Source organism: Hyperoodon ampullatus (genome assembly GCF_949752795.1).
Source record: "Hyperoodon ampullatus genome assembly, chromosome: 4".
NCBI lineage: Eukaryota > Metazoa > Chordata > Mammalia > Artiodactyla > Ziphiidae > Hyperoodon > Hyperoodon ampullatus.
This window is the reverse complement of record NC_136917.1, coordinates 57165519-57193063: the sequence shown is the minus strand read 5'-3', so window position 1 is coordinate 57193063 and position 27545 is coordinate 57165519. Positions and strand designations below refer to the sequence as shown.

General features: G+C 40.7%; 2 protein-coding genes across 2 annotated transcripts; both read right to left on the bottom strand.

Annotated features, from left to right (window-relative positions):
- Positions 1 to 10983: 10983 nt before the first annotated feature.
- On the bottom strand, positions 10984 to 11889 carry LOC307051413 (mitochondrial ornithine transporter 2-like; the record flags this gene model as incomplete). The annotated part of the gene is made up of 1 exon (XM_079701731.1): positions 10984 to 11889. One exon carries the CDS (start codon positions 11887 to 11889, stop codon positions 10984 to 10986), a length of 906 nt encoding a protein of 301 aa, XP_079557857.1.
- Positions 11890 to 16827: 4938 nt separating this feature from the next.
- Positions 16828 to 18401, bottom strand: LOC307051403 (transcription initiation factor TFIID subunit 7-like; the record flags this gene model as incomplete). Its single annotated transcript, XM_079701721.1, has 1 exon — positions 16828 to 18401. One exon carries the CDS (start codon positions 18399 to 18401, stop codon positions 17352 to 17354), a length of 1050 nt encoding a protein of 349 aa, XP_079557847.1. The 3' UTR covers positions 16828 to 17351.
- Between the last annotated feature and the right edge of the window lie 9144 nt (positions 18402 to 27545).

The window sequence follows — 27545 nt, the reverse complement described above, 5'->3', positions numbered from 1 at the left end:
GGGTCTGGGGCATGCCAGGAAATCCACCCCCAAGGTAAAATACAAGTTATCTCTTGCATCTCTTACCACTAAAAGAGAGGCACTGTCTTTGGGGACCTCTCTGGATTTTAGAGGCAGCATATACCATATTTGGAACTCAAAATGCTGCCAGGTTTGAGCAGGGCCTGGAGTAAGAAAAAGATACGTGGCAGGTTGAAACTATAATACTAGCCAGTCTGATGTGATCTAGTCAATCTGATGTTGCTAAAAATGCCAGTAGTGGCTAAGGATGCTGTGTGGAGTTTCCAGCAAGCCACAGTAGGATGATTATAGTGCAAATCTTGTAGTGCAGATCCATGCCTTCTATAGCAGATAATTTCTGTGTCCTTGTAAGTAGACGCTGTCAGGCTCCTGAGCCCTAGTAGAGACTGAGTGGCTGACTATGGGACATCAAATGATCATCATGTCATAAGAGCTGCTTAACGTGGGCTTGGTATCATCGGAGCCACTAAACCATAAGGTTTTTTTCTTTTTGTTTTTTTTTAAGAACCGATTTTATTTGGGTAACTGACTAAAGGAGTCTCATTTGTAACCAAGATGGAATTCACAGTATGTTGTTACATTCACACTTAAAAAATATATCTCTATGTACAGGAATTTGCAAATTGATATAAACATACATTGCTTCCAAGTACATTTCTCCCCTTCTTCCTGGAGGAAAAAGAATAGAGCCATCCAGCAAGTCAACTCCTTCAAAATAACTTTAACACAAAGGACGTAAGTATCTCTAAATCAAAACAGTGGTTCATCTGAGCTGCAGATGTCACGGGAGAAAACATCATGGAATGACAGCAATGACAACAGCTTGACTTCAGATGGAACCGGACTATTTAAAATGGAGTTTCCAGGAAAAATAGGCACTGATTTCTAGAAGGACATTCACTCCTTACTGAAGCTATTTATTGAGCCAATATGGCTGGTTAACATTCTCACTAGTGTAAAGTATCCCAGTGCAGGACTCGCGGATGACGCCGGTTGAAACCAAACGCACAGTCGGGTCACAACTGGCGCTGCCTGGGTTCCACTGAGAGCTGCTGTCCCCACTCCCCAGATGTGGAGGACCACCCCAATTTCATCTCAGGGGCCTGGTCCATTTCTTCCCATACTGCAACTGTCTAGCATTATACAAGGTACCCTGCTGCTTACCCACTTAAACTACTTTTCAAGTTAATTAGAAAAACCTTTAAAAAACAAAGGAAGAAAGAAAGGCGCTGTGAGTAGTACCAAAAATTCAAGGAAGATATAATTCCAATCTTATACAAACACTACCATAGAATAGAAAAAAAGGGAGAACACGCCCTTAAAATATTTTGCATAACCCTGATATCAAGAAAGGAAAATTAAAAGCCAATATCACTCACTGACATAAAGTAAAAGAGAAAAAATCATACAATAATTTTTAGAGACACAGAAAAAGGATTGGATAAAATTCTGTTTATAATGGGGGGGAAAACTCCTTAAATTAGAAATAAAACTTCCTTAATCTTTAAATGATATGAAAACATGTACAGCAAAACACATTAATTGTGAAATGTTAAAAGCTTTCCTCTGAGATCAGAAACAAGACACAAATGCCCACTATTACATTTATTTGATATCGTACTGGAACTTTTGGCCAGCATGATAAGGCAAAGAAATACAAGTTATGTAGATTGCAGAGTAAAAAGCAAAGTTGTTATTATTTGTAGATGATATTAAGGAGTACAAAGAAAATCCAAACGTACCTACAGATAAAATATTATAATTAATGAGTTTAGTAAAGTTGCCAAATTTGAAAAATCAATATAAAATCAATTTATTTTATAAACCAGTAAACAGAAATTGACATTTTAAATAAAGATAAAATTTATAATGATAAAAAAAATCAAGTAGCTAGGAATAAGTCTAACTAATAAAGTATAAGGCCTCTATGGAGAAACCATATGCCTTTGTGAAGAGACACTAAGATGACTTATATAAATGGAGAAATATATATATGATGTTCCTGAATCGGAAGATTCAATGTTTTAAGGTTATCAATTCTCTTCTCCCCCAGGACAACATTACTTTAAACATTACAACATTACTTTAAAATTCATATGAAAGAATAAAATAAGAGCTAGGAAACTTCTTAAGAAAAAAAGTAGGATTAAAAATTTGCCTTATTTATTATTGACTTGTTATAAAGCTATACTAATCAAGATAGTCTGCTATTGGTGCACAGGCAGAAAATTTGGCAAATGTAATAGATTACGGAGCTCAAAAAGAGACTTATGTATATATGGAATGTTTGAACATTACAGAGATGGCAATTCAGAATGTCTTAGTCTGCTCAGGCTCCTCTAACAAAATACCATAGACTGGTGGCTTAAACAACAGATATTTATTTCGCATAGTCCTGGAGGCTAGGAAGTCAAAGACCAAGGTGCCAGCAGTTGGTTTCTGTTTGGTTTTTTTTTAACATCTTTATTGGAGTATAATTGCTTTACAATGGTGTGTTAGTTTCTGCTTTATAACAAAGTGAATCAGCTATACATATACATATATCCCCATATCTCTTCCCTCTTGCGTCTCCCTCCCTCCCACCCTCCTTATCTCACCCCTCTAGGTGGACACAAAGCACCGAGCTGATCTCCCGGTGCTATGTGGCTGCTTCCCACTAGCTATCTATTTTACATTTGGTAGTGTATATATGGCTATCCCACTCTCTCACTTCATCCCAGCTTATCCTTCCCCCTCCCCGTGTCCTCAAATCCATTCTCTATGTAGCAGTTGGTTTCTTAATGATGGCCTTCTTCCTGGCTTGTAGGGTGCAGCCTCCTCACCATGTACGTATACATACACCATGTACGTATACATACACCATGTATGTATACATACACCATGTATGTATACATGGTGGAAAGAAGCTCTGATATTTCTGATATTTCTTCCTCTTCTTATAAAGACACTAATCCCATCATGGGCTCCACCCTCATGACTTTATCTAAACCTAATTAGTGCCCAAAGGCCCCTCCTCCTAACACCATCACAGTGGGGACTAGGGCTTCAATATATGAACTAGGGTAGGGGGTAGGGCACAAACATTCAGTCCATAACACAGATCAATGCGAAAAGATGAAATGTTCAATTAAAAATGGTAATCCATACAGAAAAGGATTAAATTGGGTCTTAATTTAAAAATCAACTTCAAATGGTTCTAAGACTCAAATGTCAAAAACAAAAACAAAACCCAAAACAACGTTCAAGCTCTTAGTGGAAAATACAGGTAAATGGATTTTAGACCTTGGGGTAGAAATAATTTCTTAAAAAAGACACTGACCAGGGCTTCCCTGGTGGCGCAGCGGTTGAGAATCTGTCTGCTAATGCAGGGGACACGGGTTTGAGCCCTGGTCTGGGAGGATCCCACATGCCGCAGAGCAACTAGGCCCGTGAGCCACAACTACTGAGCCTGCGCGTCTGGAGCCTGTGCTCCACAACAAGAGAGGCCGCGATAGTGAGAGGCCCGTGCACCTCGATGAAGAGTGGCCCCCGCTTGCCACAACTAGAGAAAGCCCTCGCACAGAAACGAAGACCCAACACAGCAAAAATAAATTAATTAATTAATAAACTTCTACCCCCAACATCTTACAAAAAAAAAAAAGACACTGACCATAGAATAAAAGATTAATACATTTGTAATAAAATCAAGACACTTCATTCATCAATAGACATCTTAAAGATGGGAAAAGGTACAAACCAGGAGAGGATACTCACATATACACTCTGACAAAGAATTAATATCAAGGATATATAAAGAACTCCTACAAACCAATATAAATAAAAATAACAATAGAAAAATGGTAAAAGACATGAACAAACATTTCACAGAAGAAACATATAACCAATAGATGCACAAAGAGATGTTCTTTTGCAGTAATTAGAAAACTATAGATCAAAACCAAGATAAGGTAGATTTCTTTGTTTCACAAAAATTTAAAAGCCTGACAATGCCAAGTGTTGGAAAGCATGTGGATACAGGAGATTCTGGCCTATATATTGCAAGTGCGTGTAAAAATCAGTACAACTACTTTGCAAAATAGTTGAATATTAACTATTAAATATAACGATTACTCCTAGATAAATACTTATGAGTTCCAGAATTTCTATTCCTAGTTATATACCCAAAAGAAATTCTTGCACATTTGCATCAGGAGGTATATATAAGAATGTTTATATTGACAGTGGGCAACAGGAGCAAAAATCAGGAAACTATCCATATGCCTATCAACTGAATGAATAAGCTACGGCATACTCACAAAATGGAATGTTTTACAGTAGTCTAAATAAATGAATTACAGGAACACAAGATTATTGGATTTTAAAAATAAATATTAGAGAAAAAAAGTACCAAAGTATAACATACAGTATTTTACCCTTACTATAAAATTTAAAACAAGTAGAAAAATATATATGTAGGAGTAACATATAATACAAAAAAAAAAAATACAAAGGAGCAAAGAATGATGCACATAGAAGTCAAGGATGATAATTACCTTCATTTGCTGGGGGCCAGGGACTGGTAGGAGGAACCACTTGTACGATTAGATGTATATTACTACCAAGGTCCTGGCATTTGTGGGGAGGTACTGTGTTCACAAATTCTTATTACTATTTCGATAGATAACTACATATATAGATATACAGCTAAATGATATTGGATAGGTAAGTAAATACACAATGCAGGTCAGGTATGGACTAATGATGACAGTTTATCATAATCCAATTCTGTGAACTTGAGGTCCAACAGTATAAAAATAAAACAAAACAGCACGTGAGAGAATATAAAACACACAGAATCACCAATGAAGTATTCTTGCCAAAAATGTTTAAGCTCAACCAAGCCTTTAGACCTTCTCTCAAGGAGTGAAAGTCCTGAAACCCAGGAGACTTTCTGCCTAGTTCTTCGGAGTAACAGACCAGAATCAACCTGGAGGAAAAACCCTTGGATATAGTGCAAAGCTCTTATCGACGTGGTTCAGCTTTGACTCCAGATGGCAAAGAGAAGTGGAGAGGCAAGCATAAAAATAGAAGCAGAGAATTAAAAATAAAAAGCAGTGTGTGCTAAAATCCTTAATGCATTACAAAAGACAGTAATGGCGCCGCGGCAGCCTCCGGACTCAGAACCGAACACTTACCCTGCTGCACGGCCTCTTCATGACCAAGTGGGCACCTGAGTCCAAGTAGATTCCCACGTCTGGTGCTAAGGAGACAGAGAAGGCTTTTTGTAGACAAAACCTCCAACAACCTAGATCGGGAACTCAGAGCACGGGTTGAAGGTTCTGCCATTCATCTAAAGGCAGAAAGGAGTCTTTGCTCCGAATGGACAAAAGAACCATTTGTAAATCAATGAGCAAAGAAATTAAGTGGAAGGATGCCCCGATTAAAGTCTGCTGGTTATTGAGGAGGACCCAATGAAACTACTTTAGGCTGGAGTAGAAATTCTCACTATACAGACAATTATCTGGCTTCCCTGTAACAGAAATAATACTCTTTCTGAGTACAATTTTTCCCCCCACAGAATGTGTAGAATTGTTAACAGACATCAATCTTCTACAAAACTACTTACCCACCTGTGAAATTTTTTGTCTCAAGGTGCAGACTAAAGCCAGTAATACCAAATTTTCTGAAGTGGTTTTGAAAAAGCCATTATATCTGTGGCAATGAACAGAGCATCAGAACAGATGATACTCCACCAACCTTGAAGAGATAGGGACACAGGAAGATCCTAGTCCTCCTTTTAAACATCATTTACACCATTCACAAGGAGCCTGTATTTAAAAGTGCTGGCATTAGGAGGGCGCTGAAAACATGGTGGACCATGGAGCTCAAAGGGTGGACCACAGACTTAGATGATAGTTCCAACACTGAAATAATTTACTTTCTAAAAAGGCTCTCAGAGATTCCTGGGCCATTCCACGTGAATTTGGAGAGATCAGAGAGACCAGAAAGTCATAGACTTTGAAAACAGGAACTTCAAAGCTCAAAGGGTGCTTACGTTGGAAACGCAGGCTCCAAACAGAGGGTACTTTATGGCTTGAGCAAAAAATCTCCTGTGACTGTTTTATGCACACAACAACTTCCTGATAATAATTATCACCCCTTCTTAGAGATATGGGCCAGAAGAAAAGAACCTACTTTTCTTCCAAGTTCAACAACTTGGGGACATTTTCTTGTTTAATTCAAGAAAATGATCAGGTTTGATACTCCACTGCCAGATATTGTCCTTCTGAGATATTACATATACTTTACTGCTGTAGCTTGGTATTGGTATCCCATGAAAGCTGAAACAGAGAATGAATTTCTAGCTACAGTATCACTATAGCATTGCAAGATGCATACCATCTGGCCCTGACAGTAGACCAAAGGGTATAATAAGATTTTTCAAAGTTGAGGGATACCAGGGAGTTCCCTGGCAGTCCAGTGGTTAGGACTTGGTGCTTTCACTGCCATGACCTGGGTTCACTCTCTGGTCGGGAACTAAGATCCTGCAAGTTTTGCACCATGGCCAAAAAAAAAAAAACCAAAAAAACAAAAATTGAGGGATAGTGGTGAAAACTCTAATTTTAAAAGATACATGCAAGTTCATAGTAGCACTATTTATAATAGCCAAGACATGGAAGCAACCTAAATGTCCATCAACAGATGAATGGATAAGAAGATGTAGTATACACACACACACACACACACACACACACACACACACACAGGAATATTATGTAGCCATAAAAAAGAATGAAATAATGCCTTTTGCAGCAACATGGATGGACTTAGAGTTTATCATATTAAGTGAAGTAAGTCAGACAGAAAAAGACAAATATATGATATCACTTATTTGTGGAATGTAAAAAGATGATACAAATGAACTTATTTACAAAACAGAAATAGAGTCAAAGACTTATGGCTACCAAAGGGGAATGGGGGAGGGAGGGATAACTTAAGAGTTTGGGATTAACATATACACACTACTATATATAAAATTGGTAAACAACAAGGACCTACTGTTTAGCACAGGTAACTATACTCAATATCTTGTAATTACCTATAATGGAAAAGAACCTGAAAAAGTATATATACATATATACATACACACACACACACACACACACACACACACACACTTATGTATAACTGAATCACTTTGCTGTACACTGTAAACTAACACAATATTGTAAATTAACTATAGTTCAATAAAAAATAATTTTTAAAAAGTTGAGGGATAAATTATACTATGTGGAAGTAAAGTTTAAAATAAGGCTAGGGGCTTCCCTGCTGGCGCAGTGGTTGAGACTCCGCCTGCCAATGCAGGGAACGCGGGTTCGTGCCCCGGTTTGGGAAGATCCCACATGCTGCGGAGAAGCTGGTCCCATGAGCCATGGCCGCTGAGCCTGAGCATCCGGAGCATGTGCTCCGCAGTGGGAGATGCCAAAATGGTGACAGGCCCGCGTACCACTGAAAAATAAATAAATAAATAAATAAAAATAAAAGAAGGCTAGGCATCAAATATATGGATTTGACCAACTTAAATTTTAGAAATAAATACCATCTCACCTCAAATTAAATAAATAAATAAATAGTAACCTGTGAGGTGATGGACATTAACTAACCTTATTGTAATAATCATTTCATAATAAACACGTATATAAAATCATAACATTGTACACCTTAAACATGCACAATATTATTTGTCAATTATACCTCAATAAAGCTGGGGAAGAAAAAAGAAAGAAATACCATGAAAGTAATTTAAAGACTACAAAGAAACCACAATATAAAAACAAAAACACAGTTAAGGAAAAGATTTTACACACACACATCACTGATTTTACATACACACACACACATATACACACATAATTTGGATTCTATTTTTTTGATCTAAATTGTATTCTAGAATATTGCCCTTCTGACTGAAAACAAACATCTAGACCATCAGATCCCTGAGAACAGGAACCAGACCATTAATATCTGAATACCCAGAGCTCAATATAGTATACTGTAAATGGTGTGAATTCAATAAATATTTTTATTTAGGTAAATAATTTAATGATAGACCACTCAAATTTCTTTAAACACAATATTTCAAGTTACTATATTTTTATCTGAGTACAGATCTGAAGTGGTACAAATTGTATCTAAATATTGAGCCATGAATTAAGCACAAAGAGTGGAAAACAATCTTCTGACTTAGGTTTCAATTCCTTACGCCCACTCTTGCTTGCCTCAAATGATTCCTATTGAAGATATTTAGGTAAACCTTTAATGGACAACATGTGAAAAGGTTCGTTGACTATAGGGCTAATTGAGACGAGCTCATGGGTACTGAGCGGGGGGCCTTCAGACTTTGAAACGTTCACTTCCTGCAGAAGCCATTCTTGTTCTCTTTTCTGCTTTAATCCAGACCTGCTTGAATGAAGCCCCACTAAGTCGCTATTGACCACTTACGTACGTAATATATAACTTAAATGTATAAATAACTTAGAAGTAAAGTAGAAAAAATGGTTTTCTTTTAAAGAAAAAGCAAATGGAAGACCAGCCGTCGCTCTGGAGCACACCAGGGGTGACACTGAGCATCCCCTCCCCAAATGTCTGCCCCAACCCCCATTTGTCAACATCCATCACCCTGACCCTCTTGCCTCTGGCAATATGGCTAGACTTACCTCAGAGGCTTTACATATAGAAAAAAGCTGAAGGAAACTGGTGACTCCATACCAGGTGTACATCCCGCCAGCAGTGATTGACACACATGCTATGGACGATCATTAACACTGGGAGCCTGCCTGTTTTCAGCTTTTCAGGCTGCTTAAGAACACTTATTGAGAGAGACTCTGCTGGTCTTGGATCATCATGGAATGATGAGGCTTACTTTAGTAAGAATGACCCTCTTACATTATAGGGCCAAAGAACAGATGCACAAGTGTGTAGGGATCAGATGAACTGTTTTTTTGTTTTTGGTTTTTGTCAGTGCCTATATACATACATATGGTATAGTTTAATAAAGTTGCTTTTCTTATGTTTCATTGCTTTGTAAAGTCACATCATATATACAGTCATCAATAAAACTCACAGATGGCCAGTACAAAATTTACAAGTTTCCAACACTGTAAAAAAATGACAAGGAGTTATCAGCCCTCAGGTAAACTTCAGGATGGGTCAGCCCTAACATTAATCACTGTGGACTGAAAGCACTAAGTTCTGTCTAGTTCTGTTTGAGAGGAGAGGACTTCATCCACTGATAACGTCACCTGATCACCATCAGGGAACAAAAAGTTCTCATGGCTTTGGCACGCTCTGTTCCCTGGAAGGGTTTCTGACTGGTGGAGGCAGAGAGGACAGTGAACGATCCAAAGGGGATCAACAACCCCTAAATGGGCCAATAGTACATCCTGGAATCCTACCCAGGCCAGGACCCTGAGACTGGAAGCTAAGAACTGTTGTCAACTACATGGGTCTTCATCCAAGCACAGAAGCACAGCCCCATCCCTCACCCCTTCCTCAGTGTAAAGTAGAGCAGAGGGGAAGCTCTTTGGGAGAGGAGAGGAAGGAAATTTGGTACAAAGGCCAGGCTACTTCCCAGAGGCCTAATGCTCTAGGCCACACCTAACTAAGAGTGTGGAATATGATCCCACTTTGAAGATGAATAGCGCTATTTTAAGAGTAGAACATCTTGGGAAAATCCAGGATGCCTACTCTGAAACTTTAACTCGAGACTGTGGAAGACACATCAGTATGCAGGTATATTCTCCTCTTAAAAATCTAGATGAGAGAGACCACCCTGGTGGTCCAGTGACTAAGGCTCCACGCTCCCAGTGCAGGGAGCCCAGGTTGGATCCCTGGTCAGGGAACTAGATCCCGCATGCCACGACTAAAAAAAGATTCTGCATGCTGCAACTAAAGATCCTGCATGCCGCAACTAAGACCCGCTGCAGCCAAATAAATAAATAAATATTTTTTAAAAATCTAGATGAGAAAAAATATGAAATCTTGCCATTTGCGACAACATGGAGGGACCTTGAGGGTATTATGCTAAGTGAAATAAGTCAGACAGAGAAAGATAAATACTATAGGATTTCACTCATATCTGGAATATGAAGAACTATAATAAACAAACAAAACCCCTAATAAATGAACAAACCAAAACCAAATAAAACATGTCATTACAGAGAACAGAGTAGTGGTTATCAGACGGGGTAGGTAAAGGAGGGAGACAAAGTGGATAAAGGGGATCAACTGTATGGTGATAGATGAAAAATAAATTTTTGGTGGTGAGCACATTGTAGGGTATACAGACATAGAAATATAATGCCATAAATCAAGATTACCTCAATAAAAAATAAAATAAATCATTGTAGATGAAAAAAATGTAGATGGATATTTTCGTTTTCAAGCACCAAAAACTTTTAAAAAACTTTAATTGGCTAATATAGTGCACATGTTAAGCAGACTTTTAAAGAGACCCTACATCTTGAGTGGGTTAAGTAATCATTTATAACCATCTTGAAACATGTTTAACTCTGTTTTTCTGGTGACATGAGGTTAAACATGGAAACCAAACTGTGTTTCACTCACAACATATAAGCAAACAAACTGCATGTACATGGGTAGATTTATGCAAAAGCCCGCTGATACAACTATATTTAGCTTTTCAGATTAGGTACATATACGGTCACCCACTCGCCCTGTATTATCTCACCAAACACAAGAGCAGCAACTTTTCCATTTCAGTACAAGTATGGGCAGAAATTATATGATGTAAAATAGAGGTTCTTCCATAAAGCTTAAGATTTAGCATATAAGCAGGGAAGACAAAAGCAAAGTTCCCATGAAGTCAAAAATAATACCACACTGGTCCAGTGCTCCATGAAACTCTGAGTTAAATTATAGTCCTCAAAGGCGTGTACTTGGATCCAGATTCACCAAGACACTTCAGCATGCTTCAAACTGGCTCATCATCATCTTCCTACTGTATTCATAAGTCAAAAAGAGTGCTGCATTGGCAGGGAACGCTCGAATCAAAGTAGCTTGCAGACCAGAATATAAAGCCGCTACTCCTTCGTTTTTCACAACACTTAAAAGAGTTCTGATAAATCCTGCCTGTTTTCCAGACATGGAAAGAACCTGAATTCTGGATTTGATACAATCCACTGGGTATATGACAAGCCAAAGGCAAATTCCAGAAACGCCACCGCTTAACATCAAGGGGACAGGGCCTAGTTCATCTTTTGATCCATCCGAGGCAAAAAACGATCGGCTCAGTTCATAGCCACCGAAGAAGAAGAAATAGCCTGGTACTACTTGAAATAGAGTGCTCGTGAGTCCGTGGTAGAAGCCCAAGGGGCCATCCTTTCTAAGGATACTCTTCACGACGGACCAAACTGTATTATGGCTTTTTGCTATCCTCCCTGACATCTCCAGTTCGTGCATGGTCTGCAGCCGGCACTTCACGAGCTCAGTGGGGCACAGGGCCAGCGCGGCAAACGCAGAGGCGACGGAACCAGCGGCCGCAGTCTGCAGATCATTCAGCTTCGCCTGCTTGTCCAATCCAACCACTTTCCTCACGAACTGTTGGCAGAAGCCGTAGCACATGAAGAGGACTGAGTTCTCGGCGACGTAGGCCATCAGCGCGGGGCCGGTCCCTTTGTAGAAGCCCCGCAAGCCCACCTGGGAGTACGTCTTCAGGCCACAGTCGGCGAGGCCCTTGTACAGGCCAGGGAACGTCTGCATCTTCACTTTCATTGTGTCGAAGGGCTGCCCGGTCAGGACGCATGCTGTGCCCCCAAGGGCCCCCGCGGTGAGGTCGATGGCGGCTTGGATGGCAGGATTGGATTTCATGTTCGCCCACTCTTCTGCAGGTCTCCGAGGAAGGGAACTCTCTGGAGCTTAGGAGGGCGTCCCGTGTCCAGCCGCCTGCTCTTGGCGCTCTCTCCGGAGCGGGAGAAGCCGCTTAACGCCAGACTAGGCCGCGGGCCGCCCTCCCCACGCACTGAAATAACCCCCGGCCCGCGGGCCCGCGCGCGCCTCTCCTGGCGCCCTGCGGCCGCCGCGTCTGGGCCCTAAACCCGCCAGCCGCCCGCCCGCTCGATCCGCGCCGCCCGGCAGTCCCAGCGCCCGCGGGCCCCGGGGCAGACTAGAGAAACACTTCTAATGAATCTCAGTACAGCAGTAGAAAGCTGTCCGATAAATTCCTGCGATTACGGCCAGAAACTCTAGGCGCTGCTGCGGCGGAGGAAGACTTGCCTTCCTGTTCGGCCAGAGACCCCCACCTCCCGGCAAAACAAAATGGGAGGTGCTTGATCGCCCCTGGGGTCAAAGGGTCAAAGGGTCAATCTACAGAGACCAAGGTTTAAAATAGGGAAAACGAACAAACACTTTGGGGGGTTTACCTGACAATCGGTGGCTCCTTCGGATCAGAAAACCCTTAATCGTGTCCGGAGAAGAATGGCGGCTCCACAAAGGTGCCGGCCGCCGCGCCTCTCCAGGTGTAGCTCTTTGCTCGCCGGGGGAGGCCTGAGGCGGGCACATCCCCTATTTCGTGGTAACATCGCCGAGGATCCTGGCCTGAAGCCCTGCGAGCTGGTGGGACGCAGGGCCCTCGTTATTTCTAGAGGTAAGTCAAGGCCTTGTACAATCGCATTGGAAAACATTTATATACAGCTAAAAAACTTGATATAAAAGACCTGTGTGGTTCCAGCGCTCTGTGCGTGCTAAGCCTCGGGGTTCTTGCTGAGGAGCCATGCAGCTTTATGCAGCAGAAGTTCTGGATATAACTGACTACAGGCCTAGTAGGCAAGATGCAGTTTGGGGCATCAGTGAGGGTACCGCTGTCAGGACACACTTATCCTCCCATATGTTTATAATCCCAGCGTTGGAACGAATTCTCTTAAAGTTTACATTTTAAGCCCTAGGCGGTATTTTACTTTGGGGGTAAAAACAAAACGGTGGAGGGGGCAGAAAGTATGCTAAAATGATTCTTTCATTTAGAAAGCTTTCCTTGTCTGATTCTTTGGATATCAGTTAATATTTAAAAGTGAAAGCAGATTGTGCATGGATACTGTTTGTCAACAGGTAGACTTCATTGTAGTAAACAGTGACTTGGTCTTTTCTTTGGAGAGTGCCCAAATGTATCTGGATTTCCTTTCTCTGGTACCATATGGTTTCTTCAGAGAATAATCTTCCAGTCTTGACTGTGTGTGTGTCTGTGTGTTTGCGGGGGAGGGGGGCTGCGGGTGGTGTTTACCTTAGGTACTGATTTAACGACACCAAGTGGGGGAAGAGGGTTGACATCCTGCAGTCAGAAAACAGACTTTCACACAATTCCCTTGTTCAATGCTATGGACCCCCAGCCTCCATCTGTGCCTTCTTTGGTTCAATTTACCCAGAAAATAAACTTTCTGTCTGTGGGATGGGTAAGGAAAAGTCATCTGGCTTGAGTGAGATAGGGCTCCTGGACATCCAACAGCTCTGAGCACAGATTTTATCTTATTTTTTTTTTGTCTGTGCCACATGGCATGCAGGATCTTAGTTCCCAGACCAGGGGTGGAATCTGTGCCCCCTGCAGTGGAAGCCCAGAGTCCTAACCACTGGACTGCCAGGGAAGTCCCTGAACACAGACATTAACGAATCCTGTTTCTAGCCTCACACCTTCCCTCTTCCTTGGAAACTGCCTGCAAAAACTGAGCCGCAGTGTCTATATCAAGTGTGTTTGTTTCTCCTTGGTATACCTCCTTGCAGACATTTAGCATGTAACTTTCTGTGATCTCTGAATTAATTTATCGTTTCTTCATCTGCTTTGGCCTTCTGAAAACACTGACATCTCTCATCCACTGTTGTCTCATCTCCTATTTTCCTTGTCCTTGGGGGTTACTATGTTATATTAGCAGGCTATTTGACAGAGAAGATTCATGAGAACAATGTGCCATTTTAAACCAGAAAAAAAAATTTTTTTAATTTAAATTTTTAAAATTTCATATCACATTTGATGTTTTTTCAAAATAAATTTTATTTACATATTTATTTTTGGCTGCATGGGGTCTTTGTTGCTGCGCTCGGGCTTTCTCTAGTTGCGGCAAGCGGGGGCTACTCTTCGTTGCAGTGCACGGGCTTCTCATTGTGCTGGCTTCTGTTGTTGCAGAGCATGGGCTCTAGATGCAGGGCTTCAGTAGTTGTGGCACGCAGGCTCAGTAGTTGTGGCTCACGGGCTCTAAAGAACAGGCTCAGTAGTTGTGGCACATGGGCTTAGTTGCTCCACAGCATGTGGGATCTTCCCGGACCAGGGCTCAAACCTGTGTCCCCTGCATTGGCAAGTGCATTAACCACTGCACCACCAGGGAAGTCCCTCACATTTGAGGGTTTTTTTTAAATGTTTTGGTTTTTTAAAACTGTCAATTAATTACCTATGGTTCATTGTTTATTTTTTAAAAGCACATACCGAGTTTTTACAAACACAAGAGATGCAGGATACTACAATAAATCATCAACTGCTTTTGCATTAAATTCATATATGTATATGTTTTGGAGAAACCAAGTTAGTAATCAGCGCCAGGGATCATGAGGGCATTAATAGGGAAATGCTCTGCAATTTCATTGAATTATCAGACATAGTTGTGCAATAATACACAGATCTCAAGTTCCATGAAATATATTTAAACAGCTGGACTTGGAGCACATGTACTCCCACGCATACATGGAAAATAATGGCAAAGGAACTTCCAAATTTTCAGTGAAGACCACCACCCTTAGCAAGATGCACACCCACATCACATGTTCCCTAGCAATCAGATTGAGTAGCCAGATAGGATTACCAGAGAAAGTAAGGTTTGAGCTGAGGGCTGAGTAACAAAAAGCTAGCCATGAGAATATCTGGAGACTGTTCCAGGAAAAGGGAAATGTAAGTGTAATATAAGTAAAGCTCTGTAGTGTGAAAGAGCTGGGCATTTGAAATACAGAAAGAAGGCCAATATACCTGCTGTGTGGTGAGCAGTCTTCCTAGTCTGTGTTTTCACACAATTCTTACCAGGTAATAAAAGTTTAAGCAGAGGTTCAAGACAGTCCTTCAGAGACATGATTGGTCACAATTTGTCCAAATTTTTTGTCTCAAACATTTGATCTACAAATTCAAAATGTCAGGCTTTATGACATTTAGATGTGAACATAAAGATCCCATTTACCTCATCTATAGAAATAATGCAAAACAGAGACCACACTGACATGCTTATTGCAGCATTCTGTGTAATAGCAAATTTAAAATGGAACAACCTAAGTGACCGGCAATAGGGGAGTGAATAAAATTAAGAATTTGTAAAATTTCTGCATTGCTTAAAATTTTCAGTGAGATTTTTCTTATAATTTTTTTTTTTTTTGCGGTACGCGGGCCTCTCACTGTTGTGGCCTCTCCCATTGCGGAGCACAGGCTCCGGACGCGCAGGCTCAGCGGCCATGGCTCACGGGCCCAGCCGCTCCGTGGCATGTGGGATCCTCCCAGACTGGGGCACGAACCCGCGTCCCCTGCATCGGCAGGTGGACTGTCAACCACCGCGCCACCAGGGAAGCCCTCTTATAATATTTTAAAACACTAATTTTAAAAATTCAACTTCCATTCATGAACTCAGAAATATTGAAAACCGTAGCCCAACTATATATCACACTCATCAGGCAAGGGAGCTGTGAGAAAAGTGAGTCTTTTTTGGTAACTCTGGATTTACATGAAGGGAAATAGATCCCAATCTTCTTAAGTTTTTCTCTTTTGAAGTTTACATAACAGATAATTACTCTTCATTATGGAGATTTTAATATCTGTGCAAAACTAAGCTGTAAATGAATCAAATAAAAAAGCTACAGTAGTAAACTGACTCAGTTTGCTTATGCTGCAGATGTATTTGAAGCAAACTTTGTTTCTGCTGTAATTTATAAACTTTTAGAATGATTCTTTAATTTGAAATCAGTCAACCCCATTTAAAGCAGCTGTTTCTTTATACACTTTTCTACCATTTCAATCAGTCTTTAATTCAAATTTTTAATCCCTGTATGTTCAGACCCTAGTAAATAGGCAATAATAGTTTGCTTTTATTCTAGGAATTGTTCTAAGTCCTTATATGTATCAACTCAATAGCCAACAACTCAAGGGTCCTGAGGTAGGTAATATTATCACCTCCATTTTAGAGATGAGGAAACTGAAACCAACAGATTAATTTACTTGCCCAAGATCAATCTCAACTAGGTCACTGAACTAGGATACAAACCCAGGCACCACATCCCCTGACCTTGTGATTTTAATCTCTTTTCTCTTCTTTAGTAAGTTTACAGTGACTAACAAGGCAAAGTACCTAATCTCAGTGAATTTACAGCCTAGGGAGGACATGAGCAACAGGTAACTTATACTTTGGTATGATAGATGCATGATAGTATTTATCCCAATAGACTATTATAGAGAAAGAGTAGTAATTAAACTCCTTGACAAAAATGTAAATAAGCTCAGGATTAAAAATAGTGAGAGAATGTGGTGAGATCAGGCTGAAAAAAAAGAATTTAGGATAGTTTAGGAACGTTCTGTATCTCCTGACCTCCAAATGGAGCAGGTGGATTGGAAACATAATGCAAAGATGACATTTCCCCACTTCTTTGCCTCTGCTGTTCCTCTTTTTCTTAAATTCTAACATAGCTGCTTCTTTTCCTACAAAACAGAATCCAATTGGTCAGTCATTATACCCCATAAAGAAACCACTTCAGAAGAGGATCTGATACCCAGTACCCCTAAAAGAGCAAGACACATCATAAGGTGAAAATTACTTGCTTTTATTTATTGTTAAAACAACTTTATGAAACGATTTGCAATGCAAAATGTGGAAAACTGCTTTGAATAACTGGGAAAATAGCTACAGCATGGGAAAACGTATGTAAACAAACTTCACTGCCACCAAACTAGAATCTACTAATTTATCTCAGATGGCATCACAGAGTAGCAATGGCAGCTTCTGGTAAACGGAGAAACAGCAGCAAAGTCCTGCAGTGAAGCTGTGATTAATTACCAAACTGAACTGTTCACTCCACTAATCCTACAACTTCCCTACATTTATCTGTCTATACATTCCTACTTACTACAGGACAAACACCCACCAAAGTGGTTCCAAAAAACAAATGAGATAGAAATTCACAATTATAAAACAAATCCAATAGAAGGCAGTGGAGGAAACTGGGAACTACTGCAAAGTTTTACTATCTAGTCCAGGTGATGAAAACAAAGTTTTTCTTTCAAGGCTGACCACTGTCAGGAATGAAATTAAGTATCAAAACTCTCCTCACTTCTCTAGGAGTGATTCTAGCTCTTCTTGCAAAGAGCTGAGCTGCTCCTTTTCTCGGTCTTCCTTTTGTTTCAGTTCATCCAGCACAGCCTGAAATCTGTTCTTGAGAGCCAGGTTTTCCACTTTCATGATGAGATCCTCCTGTCGCTTTGCCCTGTCCTGGGTCTCTTGGAGCTTGCCTTTCATGTTATCAATCTGTTTCTGAATTCCCATAACCAGCTGATTAGTTCCCTCGTTTTCTTGGTGGTGTTCATCTGACTCAGTTAGCTTGTGCTGTAGCTGCCTTTCCAGATCTTCCTCAGTGTCAATGATGTTTATATCTTCTTCATCTTGATGCTGTGTCTCATCTTCATCTTCACTGCTGCTGCTGAGATCATCGAATATCTCCCGAAGCTCATCATGTTCTAATGAGTCACGGCCCTGCCTGTGGCCAGACATTCCTGGGGAAGAGAGATCAAGGCCTTGACTTTCTGCTTCTTTTGTTTCATCTTCAGCAATTATTTCCCAACGGGTACTGACAGCTTCAGCATCTGTGCTCAGCAACCGCTTTACTTCTTTTTCCACATCTGGAGACTCAATATATTTCTTCTTTGCTGTCTTACGGAACCTTCTCTTTCTGACGTTTTTTAGAGGCAGAGTAATTCCATGGTTCCATATAAACTTTTTCTCTTTGTCCTTATCCTTTTTCTTGCTTGCTTTGGGATCAGCAGTGGCAACTGGTTCCTCAACAGGAGGACAGAGATCACCATCAGCTGTACAGACAAGCATCTGAGAGATATCAGCTGTCTTGTAAAAGGTTTTTTTATCAATGGTTTTCAAACTTTCCATAACACATGGCAGATCTACCAATTTTGACGCCAATGGGACCTGGTCCACTCTGACAATTCCATGACGCCCATCAGGGTGTAACTCAATTGTCAGTCTGTCCTTCAGGTTGACATGACCAGACTGTATCGCCCGCCTCACAGTAGAGGCATACTCCGGAGGTAGGCGTAAGATAAACTGGCTCTCTAGTTCGTGAGGAGCATCATCTTTGCTCTTACTCATCTTTATTTCTTTGTGACTCACTTTTTCCTCTAATAACCACTTGTTGCACTAAAAAATTTCAGCTATTTCAACAGAAAGACCAGTTCTTTATAAATTGACGTCTTTAATTACAAAGAGTTCTAGGGAGAACAGCAACTAAGCGTCTATTCGGAATTAAGTCCCAAGTCTTTCTAAATATGCTGTGACAATACCAGTCGTTAATCACGCATTGCCTTACTCAGGTCCATTTAAATCTGTTAGCTGCAATGCCAAGTTCCAACCTCTAGATAGAGGTTGTCCTGCCGCTGCAGGACAACGCAGGGAAAGCAAATGGCGGCTCCTACGGAATGATTTTCGGCACAGAAAGTAAGGCTCAGCAGATACTCCCAATCCACAAACTCTCCCGGAACAAGGATACGCAAAAGCGGGGCGTAGTGAGCTCTCTTCGCCTCGGGTACTTACAATCCAGTGACGGTTATAAGTTCAGTTTCTCCGGACAGGCGCGAGCGGGAAACGAAGCCACTCAGAGAAAGGCGGCCGGGAGCCGAGAGTCTCCTTCCGAATTCCTTTGTTCTTCCCGGCACTTGGCAAAGCGATCCGCTGATTATCGGTGAAACGGCTGAGGACGGGCAACGCGAAATCGCGCCAAGAACCGCCGCTCCGAACGCCAGATTCTGCAGCTCCGCAGCTCAGGCGGCCTCCGTCCGTTACAGCAGACCTAGCCGAGAAAAAACAGCTGCGTCACCACACGAGACGGGAAGCGGCTGTGAGTCGCAACACGCCTCGGGCGGAAGTGCGATCTGCCCCAGCGCGAGCAAGCGCAACGCGCGATTACGCTATCCGGCGTCTTGTCGTCTCGCGAGACCTTGGCCTTAAAGGGATGAAGACTGTTTCGCAAAGAGGTGTTGGTTTAAAAGTATTTCGAGGGCTTCCCTGGTGGCGCAGTGGTTGAGAGTCCGCCTGCCGATGCAGGGGACACGGATTCGTGCCGCGGTCCGGAAAGATCCCACATGCCGCGGAGCGGCGGGACCCGTGAGCCATGGCCTCTGAGCCTGCGCGTCCGGAGCCTATGCTCTGCAATGGGAGAGGCCACAACAGCGAGAGGCCCGCTTACCGCCAAAAAAAAAAAAAAAAAAGAGAAAACGGTTCTAAGAAGGACATAGATCCTCCCGCGCGCCTCCGCTAAGCCAGGGCTTTTACCGGATCTCTGTGGGGCCGGATACCTCCTAGGCTTCCGGGTGATTGCCGGAGATAGGGAGTCCGTGCGGAAATGGTGTTTGTTTCTGAAAATATCTCGGCATCTCCACAGTCTATATTCAATCTGGAGCCGATAAAAGAATGTATAACTAACCATACCGTGGATTTTAAAGTACCCAAATCAGTGGAGTGAGGAAGTGCAGACCACTATAATGCTAAGTCTGTGTTTGTTGATTATGAAGATGGCCGTAGGGGGCTCATGACTCGGTCTGTTTCTGTTTTGAAGACCCCCTGAGGGAACAAGAGTGATTCCTCTTTTTTAATTTAATTTTATTTATTTTTTTATACAGCAGGTTCTTATTACTCATCCATTTAATACATATTTGTGTATACATGTCAATCCCAATCTCCCAGTTCATCCCCGCCCACCCCCACCCCGCCACTTCCCCCGCTTGGTGTCCATACGTTTGTTCTCTGCATCTGTGTCTCAATTTCTGCCCTGCAAACCGGTTCATCTGTACCATTTTTCTAGGTTCCACATATATGCGTTAATATACAATATTCGTTTTTCTCTTTCTGACTTCATTCTGTGTGAGTCTCTAGATCCATCCACGTCTCTACAGATGACCCAGTTTCGTTCCTTTTTATGGCTGAGTAGTGATTCCTCTTTTTAATGTGTTTGATGTAGATATCAATGTAAACAGAGAAGGGAGTGTTCTTCTGGAGGCCCATGTTCATTTAGGACAGTTGGCTGAAAGACGAGTAGTCTGATTAAAGTAGAATATAATTGAAGTATTACTTCCTTCTACTCATTTGCCAGTAATTTTTAAATTAGTTTGGAATTTTAAAAAATCCACCACTACTGTTTGGATAACTTTTCTGCTGGCCTCTTCTTTAGGTGTTCAAGTATTCTTCAACATGTACTTATAGTGCTTCAGTCTAACTGTATAACAGTTTCCACTTATTCCTATTCATTTCCATTTATTAACAGGATCAATTTGGTAGACTATCAAGGTCATTAAAATTCCAATTTCTATTCTCTAAAATATCAACACCTGCATCTAAGTTTTAGAGAATTCACTTAAAATGTGATTAACATTTAAAAAATTCACTTTATTTCTTTATGTACTTATTGTCTCCCTCACCTAGGATTGGAAGCTCCATGATAATCAGGAGTCTAATATCATGTTCATCCGGTCCCAGTGCCTAGTATCAAAATGTGGGAGATAAAAAATATTTGCTAATTGTATGAAACAATTGATCCATCCAGAAAGAACATAAATACAATCTAAATCCTATAATAATTTGTCAGAGAAAATACATTCTATGTCGCCTTAAAATGAGATAGAGCCACTTTATATATACATTTCCTCTCCAGTCACAGACCGTGCCAATTGTTATGAGGCCAGAAATTTGCAAATAGCGTGTGTGAATGTGACGCGTTTGGTTTCGTAGACTGTGCTACTGTGTGTCATGGGGTGGAACTTAAATGGTTTGGCACCAGTTTGGTTTTCTATGTTAAGTTTGAAGGAAAATTATGCTCTTCTACATAACTGTACTTTAGTTCTTTGTTCTGTAATGTGTTCAAGAATGTTAGCTGATGTATATATAATTTCCAGGATGATCTATTTCCTCTTTTTGAAGAAATTTTTCCAATGTGCTTGTCCCTTAATTGTACCTGATTTTACTTACTTAATAGATATGAGTTTAGCATGCTAGCCTTTGCATAATGCTTTATTTAACCCTATAAAATGTGAGGCCATGCTTATACATGACAATAATCCAAATATTGCTTTGCATTTTAATTTCCTATGAGTTTTATGATGCTCAAATATCTTTGTCACAGAAAATAACTTGAGATAAATTCTAGGCAATTCAGATTTGCCAAAATTATGGTGTGTTTTAGTTATTAAACCTTGAAATGAATGGTTGTCAGGGATAATTAAAAGGATCAACTGAAGTTTCCCCTAAAGTATCTACCTCCTTCAATCCTGAAACATATTTTCTGTTTTTGAGTTTAATACATTTTCTGAATGCTATTTTTTGAGGGGTAGTTACATTGATCTTAAACCTAAGGGCACTGCCACATCACCATTACCTTAATGTCTATTGATAAATCCAGTTGTTGTTGTTGTTGTTGTTGTTGTTTTGACTGGGGAACTGAATTTTATGTATTTATTTATTTTTGGCTGCATTGGATCTCTGTTGCTGCGCACGGGCCTTCTCTAGTTGGAGCGAGCAGGGGCTTCTCTTCGTTGCATTGCGTGGGCTTCTCATTGTGGTGGCTTCTCTTGTTGCAGAGCACGGGCTCTAGGTGCGCGGGCTTCAGTAATTGCAGCACGCAGCCTCAGTAGTTGTGGCTCACGGGCTTAGTTGCTCCACGGCATGTGGGATCTTCCCAGACCAGGGCTCAAACCCGTGTCCCTTGCATTGGCAGGCAGATTCTTAACCACTACACTGCCAGGCAAGTCCCGGGGAATTGAATTTTTAATTTTGTTTAATTTTTTTAACACCTTTATTGGAGTATAATTACTTTACAGTGGTGTGTTAGTTTCTGCTTTATAACAAAGTGAATCAGCTATACATATACATATATCCCCATATCTCCTCCCTCTTGCTTCTCCCTATCCCACCCCTCTAGGTGGTCACAAAGCACGGAGCTGATCTCCCTGTGCTATGCGTCTGCTTCCCACTAGCTATCTGTTTTACATTTGGTAGTGTATATATGTCCATGCCACTCTCTCACTTCATCCCAGCTTACCCTTGCCCCTCCCCATGTCCTCAAGTCCATTCTCTACTTTATTCCTGTCCTGCCCCCAGGTTCTTCAGAACCTTTTTTTCTTTTTTTTTTTTTAGATTCCATATATATGTGTTAGCATACAGTGTTTATTTTTCTCTTTCTGACTTACTTCACTCTGTATGACAGACTCTAGGTCCATCCAACTCACTACAAATAACTCAATTTCGTTTCTTTTTATGGTTGAGTAATATTCCATTGTATATATGTGCCACATCTTCTTTATCTGTTCATCTGTTGATGGACACTTAGGTTGCTTCCATGTCCTGGCTATTATAAATAGAGCTGCAATGAACATTGTGGTACATGACTCTTTGAATTATGGTTTTCTCAGGGTATATGCCCAGTAGTGAGATTGCTGCGTTGTATGGTATTTCTATTTTTAGCTTTTAAGGAACCTCCACACTGTTCTCCATAGTGGCTGTATCAATTTACATTCCCACCAACAGTGCAAGAGGGTTCCCTTTTCTCCACACCCTCTCCAGCATTTATTGTTTGTTGATATTTTGATGATGGCCATTCTGACTGGTGTGAGGTGACAGCTCATTGTAGTTTTGATTTGCATTTCTCTAATGATTGGTGATGTTGAGCATCCTTTCATGTGTTTGTTGGCAATCTGTATATCTTCTTTGGAGAAATGTCTGTTTAGGTCTTCTGCCCATTTTTCGATTGGGTTGTTTGTTTTTTTGATATTGAGCTGCATGAGCTGCTTGTAAATTTTGGAGATTAATTCTTTGTCAATTGCTTCATTTGCAAATATTTTCTCCCATTCTGAGGGTTGTCTTTTCATCTTGTTTATGGTTTCCTTTGTTGTGCAAAAGCTTTTAAGTTTCATTAGGTCGCATTTGTTTATTTTTGTTTTTATTTCCATTTCTCTAGGAGGTGGGTCAAAAAGGATCTTGCTGTGATTTACGTCATAGAGTGTTCTGCCTATGTTTTCCTCTAAGAGTTTGATAGTGTCTGGCCTTACATTTAGGTCTTTAATCCATTCTGAGTTTATTTTTGTGTATGGTGTTAGGGAGTGTTCTAATTTCATTCTTTTACATGCAGCTGTTCAGTTTTCCCGGCACCACTTATTGAAGAGGCTGTCTTTTCTCCATTGTATATTCTTGCCTCCTTTATCAAAAGTAAGGTGACCATATGTGCGTGGGTTTATCTATGGGCTTTCTATGCTGTTCCATTGATCTATATTTCTGTTTTTGTGCCAGTACCATACTGTCTTGATAATTGTAGCTTTGTAGTATAGTCTGGAGTCTGGGAGCCTGATTCCTCCAGCTCCATTTTTCTTTCTCAAGATTGCTTTGGCTATTCGGGGTCTTTTGTGTTTCCATACATATTGTGAAATGTTTTGTTCTAGTTCTGTGAAAACTGCCATTGGTAGCTTGATAGGGATTGCACTGAATCTGTAGATTGCTTTGGGTAGTATAGTCATTTTCACAATGTTGATTCTTCCTATCCAAGAACCTGGTATCTCTCTCCATCTGTTTGTATCATCTTTAATTTCTTTCATCAGTGTCTTATAGTTTTCTGCATATAGGTCTTTTGTCTCCTTAGGTAGGTTTATTCCTAGGTATTTTATTCTTTTTGTTGCGGTGGTAAATGGGAGTGTTTCCTTAATTTCTCTTTCGGATTTTTCATCTCTAGTTCATAGGAATGCAAGAGATTTCTGTGCATTAATTTTGTATCCTGCTACTTTACCAAGTTCATTGATTAGCTCTAGTAGTTTTCTAGTAGCATCTTTGGTATTCTCTATGCATAGTATCATGTAATCTGCAAACAGTGACAGCTTTACTTCTTCTTTTCCGATTTCGATTCCTTTTATTTCTTCTTTTTCTCTGATTGCTGTGGCTAAAGCTTCCAAAACTATGTTGAATAATAGTGGTGACGGTGGACATCCTTGTCTTGTTCCTGATCTTAGTGGAAATGGTTTCAGTTTTTCACCATTGAGGATGATTTTGGCTGTGGGTTTGTCATATATGGCCTTTATTATGTTGAGGTAAGTTCCCTCTATACCTACTTTCTGGAGGGTTTTTATCATAAATGTGTGTAGAATTTTGTCAAATGTTGTTTTTTTAATGAAATCCACTTGACATGTAGAAACACTCTGAGTTGATAATGGAATTACACTCCTGTGGCTTTTCCATAGAATATCTGTGATACTGGTGAACCAAAGATTTGAGGGGGAGCAATAAATTCCCCAGTGTGGTAATAAGCCTCAAAGGGCTTCCTACTTATGATAAAGGAGTATCACCATTGGGCTAATGCTGTATGATTGAAAATTCCCTTTAATAAACTTTCAAGTTCCTTATACTGTGGAGGTTAAAAAAAATGTTAGTGATGGGAGAAGCCATGTTTATATTTTGGAGATTGAAAATTATAGTAGTGAGGAAATAGCAGATAGCCCCCAAAATACACTCATATACTGTTCCAGCAGTATATAATCAGTAAAAAGCAGGTTAACTAAATTGTAGCAGTCTCTTGTATCAAATAGGATGCTTTCGATAGAAAAAAAGACCAACCTAATTTACACTGGTTTAAACAATAAGAAAATGTGTTATCTCGAAAACCAGGTAGTCCAGAGCAGCTCTGTCCAATAGAAATATAATGTGAGCCACAGGTGAAAGTCACATATGTATGTTAAATTATCTAGCAGCCACATTTAAATGCCAAAAGGAAACACGTGAAATTAATTTCAATGACATTTTATTAAACCTAATTACCAAAATATTGCTCAACATATAATCATAGTATAAAATATTAACAATATTTTACATTCTCATTTTGTACTGAATCTTCAAAATCAAGTGTTTATTTTACACTTACAGCACATCTCAGTTTGGACTAGCCACATTTCAAGTGCCCAGTGGCCACATGTGGCAGGTGATTACTCTATCGGACAGTGCAGTTCTAGAAGTATGGCTGCCTCTAGGCAGGATCGAATTATGGTCTGGCACAAATTGTTTAACTCTGGCTAATTTTGGATAATGAACATTTATTTATACTTTATTATTCTTTCAGCTTTACCCTCACCTCCTTGTAAATTTCCAAAGTCTGTCGTCATAAGAAACCTACCAGCAGTAACTGGGGAACTTCCTTCCTTGTCCATGGTAAGTTCAGAGAGTGGCTCTTCCCAACCAAAATCTGTCTTTCAATTTGATTGGACCAACTTAGACTATATACCTATCCCAGGCTCAGTTATAGTCACCAGCGGAATACCCTAAGCCTGTGATTTTCAAAATGGTGGAGAGAAGGAGACATTTGGTGATGTCTGGAGACATTTTGATTGTTGCACCTGTGGGATCTCCTGGCCTCTCATGGCCTCTCATGCCACTGCTGGCATGATGAGCAGATGAACAAAGAGGCCACAGTGGCAAAGATAAAAGCTATTCAAGTACCTCACTTACCAAGGTTCATTTAGGTGCTTCCACATCCAAATTTCCAATATGCCAGCAATAGAGACAAACAGTAAGCCCTTTACTTTATATGGCAGGAATGGCTTCAGTTAACATTGCTCTCAATGACCTGTTTGGGGAACTTGTGCTTCCCTTTTCTGAAACTCTGGGCTCTGCAGAGTTAGAAGTCCTTGTCCTTAAAGGGAAACATTTCAACCAGGGGATATAGCATGATTCCCGCTATACTGTAAGCTAAAGCTATATCCTCAATCCTTTCGGTTCCATATGACCAGGGTCCAGCAGACAAGAGAGGAGCCACCGACTTGACAGGGGAAACTGACCCTGATCATCAGGAGGAAGTAGGGCTGCTATGACACACAGGGTTCAAGGAAAAATATGTTTGGCACATAGTTGACCCACTTGAGTGCCTCCTAGTACACACTAGCCCAGTTATTTTGGTAATTGGATATATGCAACAATCCTATATTGAAAGGGCTTGATGACAAGGACTCATATCTCTTGGGGATCAATGTCTGGATTATACCACCAAATAAACCACCAAGACCAGCAGACATGCTAGTGAAGGTGAAAAGAAACCTAGAATGGATAGTAGAGAAGGGAGACAATGATTATCAGTTCTAACCCTGAAACCAGTTTCAGTGGTAGAGACTATAGGTCATCCCATTAAACTTTCTCTTCTAAGTTTCCCCCAGGAAGAGAAGACCAGCAGAACGATGAAGGAGCTGCTCCACGAATATGTGTGAAGAAAAGGATCTGAGAGGCACAGAAGGTGGACTATAAGGACATGGACATGCACCACTGAAATTCCCTTTCCATGGAAGTCTTGATTCTGGGAATGCCAGGAGTGTTAGCAGTAGGCACCCTTCAGCTGTCACACCCTTTTCAGGGCAGCCCACATCCAATGACTGATCAATGTGGAAATATAAAGACCTAGCCATTTCAGCTAGCTCAGCACAACTCTAAAGGGACATTTTAGCTTCAGAGTTCCCCACTTCTCTCTTTGCTGAATCCTGCCTCTGTCACCTCTACCCCATGGATGTTAATCTCAAAGAACTCGCTAGCAAATACCCTACTTTAACTCAATCTCAGAGTCTGCTTCTTAGAGATCCCAACTCAGTAACACAGCTCCTGGCTTGCTATTGGACCACGGTAGAGACTGAACCCCTGACTGTGGGACATAAAGTGAACATGTGATCTGAGGTGTCTATAATTTACCCGATTCATCAAACCATAAAATTGTAGCATGTGTAGCAGCACTCCATCTTCAAGTGGAAGTAGTAATACAAGATCATAGGTGAGCAGGTCTGAGGAGCATAAATATGTTTAAGAAGTGGACGGTTTATACTGGCAATACACCTACTGCTCCTGCATTACCACCTCTCTTTCAACCTACATCTATGGCCTTATTGGTAATTGGATATATGCAACAATCCCATATTGAAAGGGCTTGATGACAAGGGCTCATATCTATTGGGGATGAACGTCTGTATTATACCACCAGATAAGCCACCAAAACCAGCAGACATGCTAGTGAAGGTGAAAAGAAACCTAGAATAGATAGTAGAGAAGGGAATGATCAGCTCATTCCCTGTGATCAGATCACTAAAGAGGGAAAATTTGAGCCTAATATTAAAATATTTCCTCACAGAAATCTGACACAAACCATAAGGAGACTAGTAATGTATTACATCCCACAGGACTGGCTCAGAAATGCAGAAGAGAAAGGAACTCTTCATGCTAGGAAAGACCTTTATGTGT